The 20,432-nt window shown below is 51.1% G+C and overlaps 1 protein-coding gene across 4 annotated transcripts in view; it reads left to right on the forward strand.

The window, feature by feature from the left end:
• The window catches only part of ARHGAP22 (Rho GTPase activating protein 22), a 157,519-nt gene that overhangs the window by 49,821 nt on the left and 87,266 nt on the right, over positions 1–20,432 (forward strand). For 3 of the 4 annotated variants that reach the window (XM_007178737.3, XM_007178738.3, XM_007178739.3), the window contains exon 3: positions 2,507–2,594. In XM_007178737.3, the coding sequence (XP_007178799.1) occupies positions 2,507–2,594 (88 nt within the window). Of the gene's footprint in view, positions 1–2,506; positions 2,595–4,489; positions 4,539–20,432 lie in introns of those variants that run through there. The other variant, XM_057530448.1, reaches the window with a different exon arrangement.

Genomic DNA, 20,432 nt, shown 5'->3' on the forward strand with positions numbered 1-20,432 from the left:
CAAAGTGAATCAGTTATACATATACATATGTTCCCATATCTCTTCCCTCTTGCATCTCCCTCCCTCCCACCCTCCCCATCCCACCCCTCTAGGTGGTCACAAAGCACCGAGCTGATCTCCCTGTGCTATGCGGCTGCTTCCCACTAGCTATCTATTTTACGTTTGGTAGTGTATATATGTCCATGCCACTCTCTCACCCTGTCACATCTCACCCCTCCCCCTCCCCATATCCTCAAGTCCATTCTCTAGTAGGTCTGTGTCTTTATTCCCATCTTGCCACTAGGTTCTTCATGACCTTTTTTTTTCCCTTAGATTCCATATATATGTGTTAGCATATGGTATTTGTTTTTCTCTTTCTGACTTACTTCACTCTGTATGACAGACTCTAACTCCATCCACGGTACTCTGTGTTTTAACAAGCCCTGGGGTGACTCTCATGCCCTCTCAAGGTTGAGACCTAGCCCGAGGGTTTCAGCTGGAGGCTTCATACTGACTCCTACGTGTCTTTCATCACAGCCTTAACAAATGACATACCGGAAACGGGAAAGCAGACTCTCTCTGCTCTCCTGCCCCTTCCTCTCCCCTCCCCTTTTCCTCCCCGCTCCCAGCCCTCCACCCCCAAGTGCCTGAGCAAAATGCTGGGATCAAAGCCGTGCTCTTAACCCTTGGGAAGCAGGAGGGATCTGGGCGACCAAAAGCCAGTTCTGAGGGCCCCTTGCAGTAATGGGGGCCACACTGGGATTCTTCTGAGTGAGTGATGAGCAGTGGGTCCCAAAGGCACAGCCTGGCTCTCCAGGGCAGCTTCTTGCACACAAAGTCAGCCGGCAGCTGCTGTCACAAATATAGGAGGGAAAGTGCTCCATCATCAGACACCCCCGGAGTGCACATCCCAGCTTGCCCTTGCCAGCAGTGGGGCAAGGAGGCTGGTTGCTTCACCTCTCCGACCTCCATCTGCTTGTCCAAGACGATAGGAATAGTAGTACTCGCCCCTGTGGGGCCTCTAGAAAGATTAGATCCAATAGTTTAGACAAAGAGCCAGGAATATAGTACAAGCTCTGTAAACAAGGGTTATTACTGCTTTTCCATTTAGCTGGAGTAGAAAGTAATGTCAGTGTCAATATTGTTACTCCCATTTTATGGATGACAGATATTGAGGCATAGAGGGAAAAGAAACCCAAAGTGCTCAGAAGTACTCAGAGACAGTTACTGAAACAGCAAACACCAGAGACCCTTCCCGTTAGCCGGTGATGGATCTCATCCACATCCCGTAATGAACACGTTTCCCCATCCTGGGGTTGCAGCCCTGATTGATTCCCACTAGCCCTAGTTTCCCTAGAAAGAAACCGTTAGTTCAGTTACACCGATTACCATCTGGTTCTCTGGTTTATTACTATAATTTCTCTAAAGCAAGCATCCATAGGTAAAGACGCCGTTCTGCCTTTACGGTGCTTAAATGAGAAAAGGCATCTCCATGTGTCCGTGCAGCACAAGGCTCCAGCAGCCACGTGGAACCTCCAGTCACCTTGAAAGCCAGGAATTGCCTGGAAAAGATGGGAGTGGAAAGAAGAGCGCTCCATGAGTACACATGGGGGTGGGGACTGGAGGCGACCATGTGGATACAGCAGGTGACCGCGCCAGTCACCTGGGCAAGTGCAGACGCAGGGATGCTGTTCCCCCACCCAGTGTGGAGCCCTGACACACAGTAATAGCTGGGGTTTATTTAGCAAATAAACAGCTTTCACTATGCCAGGTACTGCTCTGAGGGCTTCCCAAGTACTAATTCACTTAATGCTCACAACAGCCCCACAAAGGACTATTATTATTCCTATTTCACAGATAAGGAAATTGGGAAGTTGCACAGAGAGGTTAAATACTTTGCCTGAGGTCACACAGCCAGTAAGTAGGTGAGCCAGGATTTGAACCCAGGCAGTTAGACTGTAGGTATGGTACCTTCTTCGTGGTAGCTGACTCCCATGTAACAGGTAAAGAAATGAAATCCCACCCAGCCAGGAGGGGGCAAAACTGGGCTCACACAGATCTGTGCATCCTTTCCCCCATGTCACCGCCTGGACAGTTGCGTTCAAGAAACCTTCCTCCCCCTGACTCTCCTGCCCCAGAAAGCCTGCAAATGGGCACATTTCCACCCCCACCCCCATCCCGCCCCCGGTAATGGAGGCTTCCTCCCTGCTCCTGACTTGGGCTTACCGTGCCTTAACCAGGAGAGTGACAACCCTGGGCAGTCCTCTGTGGGCAGAGCTCCTCCAAAGGTGTCAGAAGGTAGTGTCGCCCCGCTGGAGCGGGGACCCCATGCAAGGCCTCATCTGTGCTCGGTCCCTGCCATGGAGGGGAGGCCTGCGCTCCTCTCGGCACCCAGCCTGCACATCCAGGTCCTGGAGGGCTGGGACTCTGACCCGCGGCTCCACCCTTTGCTCCCCAGAGCCCTGACCACAGAAGCCCTTTCCCAGCCATCTCATGCTCTCGTGTTTGTGTTTGTCTCTCTATTTAGGGCTTTATTTCTCTACAAGGGACCCAGGTGACTGAACTTCTTCCTGGCCCTGAGGACCCGGGAAAGCACCTCTTTGAGATCAGCCCAGGTAGGCCTGAGCACCCTTCAGCTCTGTGCTGGCGCTGGCCCTGGTGGCCCCGCTGGCGGTGTCACTGCACCTCTGGCCTGGGAAGGGCCACCTTCACAACACTCCTCTCTGTAGGAATGCCAGCGCTGTCTCCAAGCACAATTCGGAAATTTGGGCCAAATCTAGAGGATATTGCACATTTGGGGGGAATTTAGAAAATCCAGTCAATTATCTAGGTAATTAACTTCTGGTGAGAGGAAAAGTGTGGATTTTTAAATTCAAAATAAAACAAGGGAGGTAACCAATCCATGGGGACACCTTAGAGTGAAGGTCCAAACACAATATCTGGGTCACATGCAAATAAGCCCAGGGAAAACCACTAGCACAGGTTCAGAGCATTAAAATAAGCTCTATCATGAATCCCAGAACAAAGCATTGCAATGTGGTGGGAGGAAGGGAAATAATTTAACTCAAAGAACCGCCGTCATGTTAGCAGTTACAAAACAGGTTTTTAAAGTTCCCAGTTTTAAAATGTGATTCTTATTGAACTAAGTAAATGTGTCTTGCAAATGAGTCAGTCTGTTTACAGAAGGGCTGGCTGGTGAGGTGGTATTTTACTAAGCTTGACCTCCCCTTGATGCAGAGCCTCAGGCAAGGATCTGAGCAGTTTATCCTGAGGTGATCCCCAAAAAGCACGAGGAAGGGAGCAGGAAGGGAGGAGAGCCAGCAGGGTGAGCTGGTGCCACTGTGGGTACCCGGGGCTCAGTTCCAATGAACCGACTCAGGGGTGTCTCACCCAAGGAGTGAGGGGGCTGGGGGTTTACCCACCAACTCCCACCGGCCATTAACTGAGAGCTGCTCCCTGCGAGGCTGACTGTGGCATTTCTGGCCTGCCCTGCACTTGGCCAAGCTCCCTGCCTTCAGAGAAGGCCTTCAGGCAGAGTCGCAGGTGCTTGAGGAAAGAGGCTGCCAGTGTGGATGGGAACGGTGAGTGCCCAGGGGTCTGGGAAGGGCACCAAGAGCAGAGGCTACAGGCAGCTAGTCGTCACACCCTATCATGTGCCGTCCGAATTTAGACTTCCTTCTGGGAAGTGGTGGCTGTGGACCACCCTAGCTGTGGCTAGGGCCTCAGTGGGGTCTGTGAGCCAGTAAGTTTACAGTCTCAGAGCGGCAGAGCCACCCAACCCCTCTGACGAAGTGACCTGGCTATGGGCTGTACACCATGGGACGCATCAGCCCAGGTTCAGGCCAGCAAGCTATGGCCCACTGGGAGCAGGAGTGAGCGAATCCAAGCCTGGGGCAGGGTGTGTTCACCTTTGCTCTGTCCATACTGGGAACTCCAGGAGGTACAGGCTGCAGGTGAAGTGCAGGGAGACCCTCCCAACTGCCTGCCGCATATGCAGAATTCAAGTACCGTGGTTTCATTTGGGTATTTCATCTACTGCAAGAATCTTGATGCTGAAAGGACACATTAGAAGATGGCAACAGAGGGATCCCAGGGTATGGAGTGGAAAATAGAGGCTTGGTTGATTATGGAACAGGAGTAAAGGTTTCTGCCAAGAAGGTAGAGAAGAAATGAAGGAGGGGAATGAGGTAGGCAGGGCCCTGCCATGTAGGGGAGGGGGAGCTGGACACATGGAAGGACGGCTGCGGGGAGGGGCCGGGGACCTGGGCCTGGGAGTTGGGGAGGAGTGAGGTGAGGCCAGAGCCAAAAGGTGGAGGTCAGCACGCACCACCGTGAAGTCAGAAAGGCACTGGACGTGTGCCCCCAGGGACCGGATGGGAATGATCACCAGTGCGCGTGCTCTTTATCTGGGTCAGAGCTATTTACAGGAATTTCTTTGACTGTGGGGAAGACCGATTTGCCACATAAGGTAACATATTCACAGGTTCCAGGGCTTAGGACGTGGACATCTTTGTGGGACCATTATTCTGCTACCACAGTACTCAAACCATCCCTCTAAGGTAAGGGGTACTTCCATGCCTATTTTATAAAAAAGGACACCGGGGGTTAGAAAGGATTGGTGACTTGCCCAAGGACACACAGCTGGATGGCAGTAGGGTCAGGGCTTGTACCTGGGCAGTCTGACTTCCAAAGCCACACACTTATGCTGCCCTTCAACACAGGCACCTGGTACAGGTCTGGCATTTTTCCTACCTGGGCCCGAGAGGTCTCAGGACGCAGTTATAGAAGGAAAGGCTCCTCACACCCCTTTTTCCCAAGCACAGCAGTGGTCGAAGCACCAAATGTATGCAGGTTCCAAGCGCTGCCCTCTTGCCTTTGAATGTGCAGCTGCTCCTGAAAGCCAGGGGCGGGAGTGGAGGGGAGCTGTGAGACCACTCAGGGAAAGCAGGTCAGGTGGTAGGCAGTGCGGAGCCCCAGGCAGCCTTTGGGAAGCGCTGAAAGGAAGGACTCAATCGCCTCCATCGGATGCATCTTTCTGGCCCCGGAAAGCCAAGCTGCAGTGCATGTCTGCCACACCCAGTACCTCAGAGGGAGGGAAACTTGACAACTCTTGGACATGTGATAGAAACCCAAGAATGATAATGCATGAGATCAGTTACATGAATTTTAAGTCATAGTTCTATTCGTGCTCTTCAACAGTATAAAAAAAAAATCACAATTTTTCATCAAGATAGAATTTAAAATATGAGGAAAATTATACTGTGAGTGCCATCTAGTGGAGAGATATGCCAATTCCATGACAGGCCACGCGTGTCCTCCAGCCAGCCCGCAACCATCTCAGCCCAGCCATACCTCTGATTCTTTATTTTTTTTAAGACTTTTTTTTTTTGATGTGGACCATTTTTTAATTAATTAATTAATTTATTTATGGCTGTGTTGCGTCTTCGTTTCTGTGCGAGGGCTTTCTCTAGTTGTGGCAAACGGGGGCCACTCTTCATCGCGGTGCGTGGGCCTCTCACTATCGCGGCCTCTCTTGTTGAGGAGCACAGGCTCCAGACGCGCAGGCTCAGTAATTGTGGCTCACAGGCCCAGTTACTCCGCAGCATGTGGGATCCTCCCAGACCAGGGCTTGAACCCGTGTCCCCTGCATTGGCAGGCAGATTCTCAACCACTGCGCCACCAGGGAAGCCCCATACCTCTGATTCTTGATGGGCTCCGACGGTCACTAAATAGTGGGGCTGCGGCTTGAGCCAGTTCTAGCCTCAGAGCCCCGCATCCACCAATAGTCTGAGGCTGGTTCCTGGGTCAGGCCGGAAGGAGCCAGGCCCCAGAAGGGGCTGGGATTCGAGGACCCTCGGTCTCCTTTCCACTTGGGCCTCTTCTCTAGCCTGGCAGTTGCCTGACAAACCCCACCCCTCCCGGCCGTTTGAAAGCTGTCTGTCCCTTGCAGACTTGATCCTCTTGGCCTCCCAGACCATCACTGCTTGGCACTGCAGGCATCTGGGCACAGGCAAGCTTAGGCCTTCCTCCGAATCTACAAGGATGGGGTAAGGGGTGGAGAGGCCTGCTTTGGCGCTCTGGATAAAAAGTTGCTAAACCCACAACTTGTGCTTATATTTAGTGGGTCGAGTTAGGTGATCCATATAAGTCATTTCGCTAACATCCTTATTCTAGTATTACCATGATGCTACCACAGGGAGGCAAGTCCACTGACTACAGGCATTCAGACGGGAGCCCTAAGTCGTGCTGGCGAGTGACGGCTGGTCCATCGCGGCTTCTCCATTGCTGGGCATGTCTTTCCAGAGTCCCCGATTGCAGATGGCAGAAGCCAGCTCTGGCAAATGCAGACAAAGGGGGAAATGGCCAGAGGTTACTGGGCCACACAGAATCAGCCCATGGGAAGCTGGAGAGATGCGTGTGGAAGGGGCAGGCGGCGGGGCTGCTCAGGGCCCCCCGAGCCAGGAACAGAGAGTGGTAGGTGCTGTGTGCGGGGAAGGCCGAATCCCACAGGCTCTTCAGTCCCGGCTGCGTCGATGGCTCAGGGTCTGAGGTGACTGTGTTTAAGCCATGTGCCCGCCACTGGTGACACTGGGGTGGTGAGGAAAGACCTGTCCACTCCAGTGCCTGGACAGACCTGCCCACAAAGGCTCACACAGTAGGCACAAGGACCCCCCAGAGGAACTCAGGTGCTTCCAGGGAAGGGAGAGAAGGTGCCCTGCATCAGACACAGTCCTTGGCTGTTTCTTTAGGGACCAAGTGTCCACACTGACCGTGGCTCTTTCTGCAAATCCACACCGGGGTCGCAGGTCCGAGTGCCTTTCCCGGCAGCATTTCCTCATGGATTGCGAGGACCCCAGCGTGCGGGGCTGAGGATAACCTGGGTGAAACACGAATGGCCGCCCGGAATCTCAGAGCGGGAAAGTGCTGTCTTCTGGAGCAGGAGGAGGACACGGAGGGTATCACGGAGGCTCTGACATCTGGACCCAGTTCCCATCGCAGAGCGCCTGTCTGCTTTGGGCCCCGCAGACCACGTTTCTCAAGATAAAGTGCTGGAGGCTCTGGTGGGGAAACTGCCCAGTTCAGAAGGTCTGGCAGGTGCCCTGCTCTCCCACAGAGCCCCCTGCTGCCTCCTTCTACCGCGTTGCTTGGGATCCCCACCCACTCCCCAGACACCAGGTGGGCATCTTGCGGGCAATAGGCCTGGGCAGGGATGGCTTTGAGGCCTTGGGTTTTCAGCTCCAGCCAGGCATTGGTACGAGCAAAGCGAGCAATGGCACTCCATGGAAGTTGGGGAGACAGTGGAGTGTACCCAGGCTTGCCAGCGATGCCGCTGTTCCCTAGGGGCAGACATCTGCACGCAGAAAGGAAGGTTCCAGGGGAGAGAGTGGGGAGGCCGAGTGCACGTGCCATGTCCCTGTTTGCGCCTGTTTTCTGCCCTCTTCCAGCAGGGCACGTGTGACCGTGCAGCAGCTAGCTCTTGCCAGTGTTCCAGACTGTCCTCTCCAAAGTCAGGGAGGACTGGACAGAAGCGCGACCCTGCCACCCAGGGCCTGCTTGGCTTTGGACAAGTCACTCAGTGTCCCCGTGCCTCTGTCTCATCACTTCTAATTTGGAGATAATAAAGCCAGGTGCCTTGGGTTTGGTGAGGTTGCAGGGGGAGCTCAGTGTAGATGCCAATATTTTTCTATTCTTCCCTCCTCTCTGCAGTCTGTCTGTTTATCATTATTATTAATAACAGCGACACAGTTCCCACTTAGCTATCACCTGTAAGTTATCAGTCCTAATACTGTGTGATGAGTGCCCCAATAGGGGTGTCCCCAGGGCTGAGAGCCCAGAGCAGAGGGTGAGGATGGCTCGCCTGGGTGGTTAGGGAAGAGTTCACCCAAGCTAAACCTTGACGGGGAAGTGAAAATGACCCAGCTGAGCAAACAAGAGAAGGTCATCCCCAAATGATGGGGGGATAGAGTACACAAAGGCACAGAGGCCTGGAGAAGGATTCTGTGGGGGAGACTCGTGGTGTAGAGGACCAAGGAGGAAAGGTGGGCAGGGGCCAGGTCACGAAGGGCCTTGGATGCTGGACAAAGAGGCTTGGACTTTAGCCACTGCACTTCTTCAGCAGGCAGGAGGGATGGTTAAAACCAGAACTGTGTGTTAGAAAAACCACTAATGTAATGATGGGGGGATTGCAAGGACCCGGCAGGAGATGAGGAGGTAAGCTGCTACTCCTCGTTACCACAGGCCATGCTCTGCCCTGACCCTCGCCCCAGCCAATGTCCACAGAGGAGACCACCCTGCCCTGCCAAAGCGCTCACCGTCGGGGAGGCAACTCAGAAGCCAGGCCACTTAAAGCGGAGCTCTGTTTCCTCCTGTGCAGTTCCAAGCTCATGAGCCAAGTTCTTAGCAAGGGGGCCCTGATCATGCATATGCTTTTGGAGTCTAAGTGGGTCCCAGACCCAGCTCAGTCTCTAACTTGCTGGGGAAACCAGATCAGATTTCCTTGGTTTCTCCAACTGTAGGATAAGAGGGCCTCCGAGGTGTCCACCTGCCCTAGTAGAATGGCGCCAGAAGAATGGCCTTCCATAACCAAGCTTCCCCTGCGAGAACGGGTTCCAGCAGTTTCTTACGGCTACACTGGATCTTTGAAGCCTCTCTCGGGCATTGAGCTTACAGCTGCCTGTCCTTATCTGCCTGCAGCTTGAAGCAGATAGGAGAACTGCTGCCTGCTATCTGTGAGGCCTGACCTTGAAGCGAAGCCAGCACACACAGATTACTCTGTGGAAGTAGACTGATACGGTGCTCCTGACATCCCCAGCGCATCGCTCATCTCATTAGCTGCCTCCTGAGCAGGATGCCGATCTCAGCCTATCTTGGCACCTGGTACCAGCCAGCCAGCCTATCAGCCTGACCCCGGGTGGCCCTGCTGAGTTTGCCTGCAGAGCGCCAGACGATGGGTAATGACTAGAAATGAAATTAGATGAGCAGTTCACAAGCGCTCCCCACCCCTGAGGGTGGGAGAATCAGCAAATACAGGAGTGGTTTCTGGAACTTCCCTGCTTTGTGGTCTGGCCCTACTGTCTTAACCTCACTTTTCTTAACAAAACACAGGACCAGGTACGGGAAACTCCCACTGATGTCTTTGGAAGTAGATGCCCTTGAAGAGGAGGTTGCAGTTCATTCCTTCGGCCAAAATCATGTTCTAGAGCCGCCCTGTTCAATAGAAATATAAAGCGAGCCGCACTTGTAATGAAATTGACAATCCCCTTGCCCAGTTACACCAGCTGCATTTCAAGTTCTCAGCAGCCACATGCGTGTGGTGGAGCCGTACTGCACAGCGCAGGCCGATGAGGAGGCGACTGGGTGCAATGCCTGACACAGAATAGGTGCTCAACAGGTCCCCCTAAAATGAAGGGGAGGGAGGAAGGAGGAGGGGCAACTGGGGGAAAAGCCTAGGTTTTGAAGTCAGACACCAAGATTCACATTTTAGTTCCACCACTCACTAATGGCAAGAACTTGGGCCAATAACTTACATTCTCTGAGTCTCATTTTCATCACCTGATAATAGAAATAAAACTACCTACTTGGCAAGAAGGCTGTGAACATCAAGTGAACTAAGATACTTGGACGTGCAGAGAGCACTCCTCCGCTCTCCACCAACCTGTTCTCTCTCTCCCCTTCCTCCCTCCCTCTCTCCTTCCTCTCTCCTCTCTCTCTCCCTCCCTCCTTCTCTCCTCTTCCTCTCTCTCCCTCCCTCTCTCCCATTCTTTCAACTCCTCTTTAATCTACCATATACAAGCAAACTTCAAATAAGATTTCAAATTTCTTTAGTTTATGGCTTTCAAAACAAACAAATCCCAGCTCTCCAGCAGTTGTTCTCAAGTTTTCCTGTGTATCAGAATCCCCTGGAGCACTTGTCAAAACCTAGAATGCTGGGCTCATCCCCAAAGTTACTGATTCCAGGGTCTGGGATGGGGCCAGAGGACCTGCATTTCTCATGTGCTCCCAGGTGATGCTGTGCTGCTGGCCTGGGACCACACTTGGACAGATTGAAAGGGAGCTCACGGAAGAAAGGGGAAATTTTATATCTGATGCCTTTAATGGTGCTTTTCCCCTGCTTTTTGAAGACGGAGTGCTGCGTTTTTATTTTGCACTGGGCCCCACAAATTAGGTACTTGGTCCTGAGTACAGTGGAGGGGCAGCTACGGGAGCAAGGAGCCCAGAGGCTGTGTTCATGGAGACATGAGTCTGGAATAAAGGAGGTGATGATCCCGGCACTGTGCTACGAGGGCCTTATACAAACGAGGCTGAGCTGCTCCACTGTGGTGGGAAGAGGGCACCAAGGGGCTTGACGGCCTCACGAAGCACTGTGACACGGGAGCAGGTGTAGCTATTCTTTGTGGGAGACTAGGGACAGGCCAGGCACGGGGTTTTCTATTTGCTGTTTAAATGGCGCACTCCCTTGGGTGGAGGAGATACTCGTGGGATGAGAGGAGACCACTCACAGGCACCCAGGGTCCCCCGAGGTGCAGTGCACAGGCCGACCACCGTGCTCCACCCTGAGACTGTGCTGGGTTGGTGGCCCTGATCCCAGCCCTCTGCCAGACTAGGGGAAGGGGGTGGCAGCAGTCACTGGGGGGAGGGGGGAGGGGGGCCGTTGGCCTGGGGCACCAGGAGACAGCGGGTGGCTCAGCATCCCTGGAAGCAGGAGGCTGCCAGGGGCAGGACCACCGGAGAATTGAGGTTCCAAGGCCTTGCACACGCTCCCCTGGCTCATCAGAGTTCACGTACAAAACACAAATTTAAAGGCAGAGTTGTTGACAACCTCGAGACAGCCACCAGAGAGCAGTGAATTCCTAATGCAGGGTCCTTCTGAGCAGGGACCCTGTGCACCTGCCCTGGTCGCAGGCCCTTCAGCCCTGACTGTGGGCTTCTGGACGTAAACGCAGGACCTGACTTTCTGTTCTCTTGCGCTAGACTCCAGCCTGTGAACTCAGCCTAACACCCCTGTTGATCTCTTCTTGGAAATTCACTAGCCCTCAGAGCCTCCAGTCATAAATGAATTCAGTCCACATCTTATCAGTGTCTTTATCCCATTCATAAACTTGGCACCCAGAAGGGATGTGGCTTCTCCAGGGGCTGAGCGTCCCCCACCCATCGTAGCCCAGCCCTGTGTTCTTCCCGTCCATCCCTTGCCCTGGGCCCGAAGCCACTGCTGCCCTGTCCTCTCCCTTTGGGCCTGTTAATAGAGATGCTCCTGCATTTGCTGAGGTCTCCGCTTCTCCCACATCCTAATCCGCTAAGACAGAGGGGCCTTTAAATGGAACTGCCGGCACCCCAGAGGGCATCAGGGAATGTTGCCCTGAGAGGCAGCGCCTGCATCCTTGCCAGTCAAGGCTGTGGTCCATTAGGTGATTAGACTGAAGCCACCTCTCTTGAATGAGAAATTGCCTTTAGCGGCCAATCAGAAATTGCCTTTAGCGGCCCACCCAGGGCTGCCCACCACCAGGGCAGCCTGGCTTCCTGAGTGCGTTAACACGGCCCTTACCCCAGTGCGCTGGCTCAGCCTCATCTTGGCAAGTGTGACACTCTGCCTGACCCCCTGACCCACGGCTTTCTGATCAGCACAGTGAGGGCCACCTGCATGGCCTGCGGGGACTCCAGGAAGTGTCCTGCCCTGGCCTGGGGAGGCGCGTGGATCCAGACTCCAGGCTTGCCACTGTCATCCTCGTCCCAGCCAGGTGACCCACCTTCTTCCACCTCAGGGCTCCTCATTCAGAGCCGCACCTGCTTCTGTGCACCTTTCGTGCACGACTGAAAGTACCTCTTGGTTTTTGACCTTCTTCTCTTTTGGGGGCAGTTACATTTCTCTTATCAGACTTAGATCTCCTCAGGGGCAGGGTCCATGTCTGATTCACACCTGCAGCTTCAGCCCGGTGCTCAGTGTCTGGCCCAGATGAGGAGCACGGGAGGAGACACGCACAGTTGTGCCAATATCCTGGGGCATGAGAGAGCTTGGCTAACTCTGAGCCACTCGCCATGGGTTAGATCCCAAAGAGCCTTGGCATTTGGGCAGTCTTATAGGCGATGAGGAGCCACTGAAGGTTCTTAAACAGGGGAAAGTTATGATCGTATTTAGCAACAATGAGAAGACTGGACTGGGGTGGGCGGTAACAAGGGAGACCCGAAACCAGTTGGGCGGGCTGCTTTAATAGAGCAACAGGCACTGGGTACTGACAAGTTGGAACCAAGCAGTGGCTGGGAGGATGGGGGAGGGCTGGGAGGCAGAAAGGCCAGACCCGGTGAGGGACAGGATGCTGGAGGTGGAGTCCAAAATGACTGCCAGGCTGCTGGGCAACTAAACATGGACAGACAGGGAGAAGAAGTTTGGGGATGAAGATGACTGGGTCATTGCAGGGTCACGGAAGCCCAGGCTAGCAGCTGTGACAACCTGGATTCAGTTTTGCAGGGAGCAGGGCTTGTCAAGCCCTCAGTTCCACTCCCACGGGGTCCGATGTTCCAGCCCTCCCCCACTGTAAGTGATGCTCTTTCTCCATTCAAGACAAAGATCAGTGATCTAGGAAGCCCTTCCAGACTCCACTCCCACATGCTCCCCACAAACCCCTCCCTACGATGAGTCTTTTTAATGATAGAGTTCAAAAACCAGACCCAGAACTTACTAGCTACGTGACCTTGGTCAATTGCTAACTTCACTGTGCCTAAGTTTCCTCATATATAAAATGAGAATAATTAAAGTATACCTATACCTTGGGTATATCTATATCTTGGGTTAGGGATGGGGGTGAAGGGGTTGGATGTGACTCTAAAGGGGGAGCAGAGGGAGCCTTATTCTGATGATATAGTTAAGTAACTTAATGGTGGTGATAGCTTCATGTAGCTACACATGTGATAAAACTGCATAGACCCCTCCCCTGCCTCATTACACACACACACACACACACACACACACACCCCAGTCCATGTATAACTGGCAGAATCTGAATCAGCTTTGTGGATTGATCGTACAAGGTCAGTTTCCTGGTTTTGATGCTGTGCTGTAGTTATATAAAATGCTAAAAAAAAAAAAAAAAATGCTAATATTGGGGGAGGCTGGGTGAAGAGTTCATGGGGCCTCTCTGTACAATTCTTTGCAACTTCCTGTGAATCTAGAATTATTTCAAAAGAAAACTTTTTTTTTAAGTACATACCCCATAGTGTTTTTGTGATATGATACACCTATATCTTAGGACAATACTGGTCTGTGTTAAGTATTCTATACAGTTTAGCAAGTATTACAATAAGGTGTCTGCAAAACCTAGAAACAAAGGATCAATGTATCTTTAAAGAGTAGTTAGTAACCTTTTCAAATAATATACTCAATATGTTTTTCTTCAACCTCCAAATACCTTTTCAGATAAAATGCCTCTAAACTTAAGGCAATGGGTCAAGTTATTTATATTAAAAAGTATAACAGGGCTTCCCTGGTGGCGCAGTGGTTGAGAATCTGCCTGCTAATGCAGAGGACACGGGTTCGAGCCCTGGTCTGGGAAGATCCCACATGCCGCGGAGCAACTACGCCCGTAGAGCCAGAACTACTGAGCCTGCGCGTCTGGAGCCTGTGCTCCGCAACAAGAGAGACCGCGATAGTGAGAGGCCCGCGCACCGCGATGAAGAGTGGCCCCCACTTGCCACAACTGGAGAAAGCCCTCGCACAGAAACGAAGACCCAACACAGCCAAAAATAAATAAATAATTAATTTTAAAATGAACATCTGCTTATAAATAAATAAATAAATATGGGGAGGAATAATATTAAAAAAAAAAAAAAAAAAAGTATAACAAATACAGTACTTTCTCAGAATTTTGTGACTTTCTGGCCATTCTGTGGTCCACTGATTGATTGACCACTGGGCCCCTTGTTTCTTAGGGGTGTTTCACAGGAAAAAACATTGAGAATATTATTTGAAAATTGGCAAATGCCCTGTTTAACAGCTTGACATTTCCTGACTTTGCAGACACCTGTGTGTGGCACTCCTGCAGCTATGGCGACTGTGCACGTGTCTGCCCACCTTCTGTATGGCTGCCCCTCACACGCCCCGACCCAGATCAGGTACAGGAACATGTTTGCTGACTGACGGAATGAAAGACCACTCACAGGGGAAACCTGCTAGATTCCTTCAAGAGCAACTGGTCATGTTCCTGGGACAGCAATAGGAATAAATTCCCTATGTTAACATTTTCCGCAGGACACAAGCAACACGAGATTCTTAAAGTCATCTGTTGAGTTTCTTTTGAGAAAGAGAAGTGGGAAGGGCACCCTACAGTGTATTGGTTCAGTGTTCCCAGGTGATTGGACCTTACACTCCTGTTGTAGAGATTTGGAAACTGAGGCGCAGAGGGGTAACTTGTCCAAAGTCACATGACTAGTACAAGATGGAGATCGGGGTCCATCCAGGTGAGTCCCCGTCCAGGGTGCCATCTTAGGCTGCCAACAGGAGCCAAGGCGGGTGCTGGGCATCACAGCTCTGAGACACAGAGGGGCGCAGACAGAAATTCCTCAGCTAGAGATATGCATACCGGATGGGAAAGGGTGATGTGCAGGAGGAGGTATGCTCAGTGCCAGCTCAGAACAAAGATGTAGATAAAATTCTTTACGAGTGATCTCAGCTAGACTAAATCTCTAGATAAATTAGGATGTGGGGAGGAATGTGGCAGGGGATTAGTGGGTGGGGGGTTGAATGACCCAGGTCACCTCTGGGAAGCCAAGCCCAGGTACAGCGGGGAGCCTTCAGCTTAGGAACTTAGACACAAGGCTGTTCTTTAGTCTAGGTCTTTCGTACACAGGTGTGGTCCATGGACCAGCTGCATCAGCATCACCTGGGACCTTATTGGAAATGCAGATTCTCAGGCCCCACCCAGAACTACTGAAACAGAATCTGGGTTATAGCAATAAGTCCTGAGCGATTTGTGTGCATGTTGAATGCAAAGCAATGCTCCCAAGCGAAACAACGTCAGTGCTACCCAACCCTGGACTGTAAGCTTCTGAGGAGGGTCTTGCATCTGTGCGCGCAGAAACTAGTGCCATGCTCTTCAAGATGCTTGATAAATTAAACTGATGAAAGAGCAGCAACTCAAAAGCAGGAAGGGAGCTGAAAGTGGTGGTAGAGAGAGGCAAACAGTGACAAGAAATTGAGTCTAGTTCTCAGGCTGCAAGCCAAGCTGCAAACCAGGGCTGATTGCCCATGGGCTGATTCTGGCCCGCAAGACATATTTTGTTTGGCTCATGAAATATTTTTAAAAGCAAAAGTTTTTACCCATTGATAATGTAGATTTCTATAAGGGTGAATTTGGGCCTGCTTTCCCCATATAAACAATTAACAGGATCTCAGTAACAGCTGCCCCTTTTGGACAGAGCTTGACTGTCCTCCAGTTGGCCAGAATCCCCACCTCTCCCTATTGCCCCCATCCCAGGCCCCCTCCTGCCCCTGACACCTGCTTTCTCAGTTCAACTTACCTGTCTCATCTCTCTATAAGGGTTTGAGTCTGGGAGCTCTAGTGTAGGCAATTAAAAACTCAAAATCAAAGATGGCTAGAAAAATGATAGTTATTGTGTATTGGCCGAGTCATTTGACACCCCCATTTATTTGTCTTGTGCGGCTGTGGTTAAGGGTGAGGTGTTGAGTCACACTGTCTGAGATTCAGTTGTGGCTCAGCCTCTGCCCAGGTCTGGGGTCCTGAGCGAGTCACATTACCCTTTAAACTTCAGTCTCTTCATCTGTAAAATGGACTCAATAAGAGCATCTCCATGTGGAGCATTAATCCCCAGGCCTGGAACATAGTTAGCAGAAGCTGATAAGTAAGATGTTAGTAATTGCAGTTGCCAGAGCAAAATAACACACATGAATGCAGGTATTTATTCCCTGCATTTCTAAAATATCAGCATTAATTATCAATATTTTCCACCAAAAGGCTACAGAATACATAAAATTGTTAAATTCAGTGAAGCTAAATATTTTACACATTTCAAATAGAAATTGCATACATATGAAAAGCATTAAGTGAAAACATAAACCTATGAAATATAAACATTGAAAATATTACCCTCCTAATAAAAATTATTAGCAGATGAAATTAATAAAATATTATTCAACAATAACAAACCAAGCCCCATAAAACAAAGAAAATTTTAATAATAATGAACACTTGAAATCACACTATTTGATGTTATTTTTGAATCACGAGCATATTTTGGTGCCCCTTTTTTCTAGCTGCTATAAAATTTTTGAGGATATTGTTCCAAACTAAATTTCAATCTAATATTATCCTTTGAGTGCTTTACCTTCAAATAATCTTCTTTCTTATTCAATATGCTAGAGGTCTTTTTTAACTCCTTTTTTGTGGTTAGCAGGGGCTACATCTTTTAATGAATCATGAGCTCTAGTTTTATCTCAAAAAAAGCATTTCCAGTTTGTCTCATCTTCTGCAGCATCCTCCTGGGTAGGTGATCCCACGGGTCTGGTGATGGGTTGCTAGGAGCAGTTGTGTTTGAAGGCCACTGGTTCGGAAAGTCTTGGAAACAGAATAAGGATTTATGTTGCAATAGAGGCACCTTGGTTCTCTTCCCCACTGTGGATTATGGAGGAATAGAAAACCACTTTCTAAACAACCTTTTCCTTACCGGATCCAAACGTCTATTGAAGCATATCCCCAGGTGTAAATGATTCCAATTTTTAAAAAATATATCACAAAAATACCTGTAGTTTGATGTGTTTTAAAAGCACATTATTCTGGAATACCAGAATGTTAAAAACTGGGGCTACAATCACTTAAAAAAAAAAAAAAAAACACCAGATTTGGAAGATTTCCTCAAGGTCAGTGATACTTTCCTGGGTTCTGAGGGCACAGCTGCCCCTGATGCTTTTCTGCAGACTTGCATTGGAGGAAACAGAGCCGGGGAGGCTGTGGCTGGGAAAGGACAGAGGTTGTTATTGTCCCCCCGAAATTCACGTCCACCGGCAGTCTCAGAATGTAACCTTATTTGGAAATAGGGTCTTTGCCGATAAAATTAGTTAAGATGACATCTGGAATAGGGTGGGCCCTAAATTAATGACTGGTGTCCTTATGAGAAGAAATTTGGACACACAGACACTTAAGGGAGAGGTCATGTGAGGATGGAGGCAGAGATTGGAGTGATGCAGCTACAAGCCAAGGAAGGCTGAGGATTCCCCGCAACGCCAGAACTAGTAAAGAGGCATGGACAGCCTTCCCTAGAGCCTTCAGAAGGAGCACGGCCCTGCCAACACCTCCATTTCAGACTTCTAGCCTCCAGAACTCTGAGAGAACACATTTCTGTTGCTGTAAGCCAGCCAGTTTGTGGTGATTGGTTACAGCAGCCCTAGCAAACTGGTACAGCCATGAAGTTAGTAGTGAAGCGGCCAGAGCAAAGGGCCTCTGGCAACAGGACCGACTTTCACTGGCCTGGAGAATCCAGCTCACACTCTTAAGGCCCCAAACCTCAAAGACCTGGCTCACCTTCCTCCCCTCCTCCCTGGAAGGTCCCCCATCCTCTTACACAGCCCCTTCCTCTGAGCAGCCTGCTACCCCAGCTATGGCCCGTCATTTGCGCCACCTGCACCACCACCTGGTCACTTCCAAATGCTGCCTGTGGTCGAGTGGGAAGAACAGAGCCGCAGGAGTCCGAGATCCCGGGAAGAACTGGCTTCTTCCTGGCTGTGTGCACGCCTTAGAAAGTCACCTCATCTCCTGAGCCTCATTGGATGGTGACAGTAATGACCCTGATGGGCCTTGGCAGGGATGTGGGATGCAGCGGTGCCTGGTACATCATAGCCACTCAGACACTTGAGGGGCCTCTCCCACCCACAGGCAGGAATGACGAGAATCCCAGCATCCTAGAGAGCCAGGCCTTTCCTGACCGGCTCTGGGGCAGAGCTGGAGCAGGTGGGGCCCAGAACACACCTGCCATGGGCGGAGCCTTCCTCTGAGAGGAAAGGCCTGGAGCTGGCAGAGGAGCAGCCGTCCTCATCACACACACACACAGACACACAGACACACACACACACACACACACACACACACACACGCCGGGCTGAGAAGGGCCGTCGGGCAGGGGGCTCTGGTCTGTGGTTTCCCGTGTCTGGCACTGAGTGGCACTCCACAAATAACTGTCTCAGGAATGATGCTGGAGAGGGAACAACAACTCACCAGATGTGTCAGAACAAAGTGCTGCCAGACCAGCCCACCTCGCTGGAGCCTCCACTGAAAAGATGTGCAGCGCGGAAGCTTTTCTTTTCTTTTCTTTTAAATTGAGAGAAGCTGATCTTCTTTGTTCTGTGAAGGGTCACTTAAGTGGCCGTCTTAGAGATGCAAATCCCAGACGAGTAAGCACCCAGCATCCTGGGATCTGTGCTTAAGGAGACCTTTTGTGGCCGGTAGTGGTGGGTTCTATTTTGTATTTTTGAGTGGCTTGGCAAAGATCGTGCCCTCCTTTGGCATGCAGCAGAGGGGGATCTGTGGGGAGAATTGGGGAAGAAGAGAAATGTGCGGACTAATTTGCACAAAGAGTCCAAGTTTTCTGGAAGGAATGAGATGGCTATATCACCACCGTGTTTTCACACTTTTTTTTAAAATTATTATTATTTTTAATTGGAGTACAGTTGCTTTACAATATTGTGTTACTTTCTGCTATACAGCAAGGTGAATTAGCTATACACATACATATATCCCCTCTTTTTTTTTTTTTTAAAGCTTGATGGTATTCACATTGCTTAATTTGTGTCATGCTTTATTTATTTATTTATTTAATTTATTTATGGCTGTGTTGGGTCTTCGTTTCTGTGCGAGGGCTTTCTCTAGTTGTGGCAAGCGGGGGCCACTCTTCATCGCGGTGCGCGTACCTCTCACTATCACGGCTTCTCTTGTTGCGGAGCACAGGCTCCAGACGCGCAGGCTCAGTAACTGTGGCTCACGGGGCCAGCTGCTCCGCGGCATGTGGGATCTTCCCAGACCAGGGCTCGAACCCGTGTCCCCTGCATTGGCAGGCAGATTCTCAACCACTGTGCCACCAAGGAAGCCCCATTCACACTTTTTTGACAAGAAATAAACATTACATCCCACCTGAGGGCTCAGGCACAGACTGAAGCAAGGGTTTCACAGAACAGTACTGTTCCTATATGCAGTGCCCACTGGCATTTTTCACTCTCTGTGATTCTATCTCATTTTTTAAAAGACTGGCCAAGACATACTGAGTTGATTTCATGACCCCCCTATTGGGTTGGAGTCCATAGTCTGAAAAACTCTTCTTGGGATTTGGTGTTCAGGACACCTGTTGGGTGGACCAAGGCCTGGCTGTGGGAAGGGTGCTGTGGCCATGGGGTTAGTGAGCTCCACCTAGGACTGAGTAGGGAGAAGAGAAACGGTGGTCCTTGGGAGTTATCAAATGCTAGAACTGGATCTGACCTGGTCATCTGAGGCCAACTCGCCCCTGGAAATTGTGTGTGTCTGGGTGTGATTTGACAGAGTGGAGCACTAGAAGCTTGTGGACCCTCTCCCCAAGCAAGATGTCATGTGCCAGAGGTGCTGTGTGTCCCTCGAGAGACCTGGTGGCCCTCCCCCTCCCCACGGGGGTATTTCTGTGGTGCCCAGCAGCCCGTTCCCACACACCTGTAATTTCATTGACACACCAAGGCCAGCTTGGGAGGGGCCCACCCCATGCCCACCCCATGCCCACCATCCTGGGGCAGCCCTGTGGGAGTGGTCAGCAAGGGCATCCACAGTCATACCCCAGAGGTCCTGCCTTATCAGGCTAGGAGTCCTCCAGACTGAGGGAAATGCTGAGGCCTGAGCAGAACATCCTGGAAGAGTTGCTGCTTCCACAGCAAAACCTTGGGGAACAGGGACTTCACCCATCCCAGCATCTATGCTTTAGACACATGGCCAAGGCCAGCTTCTGCTAAGAAACCGAATGGACATCAGGATGGGATGGAAGTGGCCTGGACACTTGCCCACCAGAACCAGAATCGCGAAGCCGGCTTGTCCTGTGCTTTCTCCTTCTACAGCTAGGTGGCAGCAGCAAGCACAGGTACTTGAACCCCTCTCTCTGGACTCTGCCATCCCCACCTCTCTCCTCTGGGCTGAGATTCTCCCAGTGCCGCCCCTCCACCTGCCCAGCACCTCTGGCTGCAGCTCTACTATGAAAAGGAAGGCTGTTGGGCACTTACTTCTCTTAGTGTCCCAGTTAATCCTCACAGCCCTTCAGCACCTTCGGCCCCATCCATTGCCCCACTGAAAGACAGAAGATCTTTCAAGATGGTGGAAGTTGGAATTCATCTCAGTTTCAGTCAAGGCAGTACAGAGGCCAAAGACAGGCTTGGGCATCTAATGGCCCACCTGCCGCTCACAGCACCTGACCTCTCTGAACCCCAGGGTGGCAGCCAAACCCGT

This window comes from Balaenoptera acutorostrata, chromosome 16, assembly GCF_949987535.1.
Source record: "Balaenoptera acutorostrata chromosome 16, mBalAcu1.1, whole genome shotgun sequence".
Lineage (NCBI taxonomy): Eukaryota > Metazoa > Chordata > Mammalia > Artiodactyla > Balaenopteridae > Balaenoptera > Balaenoptera acutorostrata.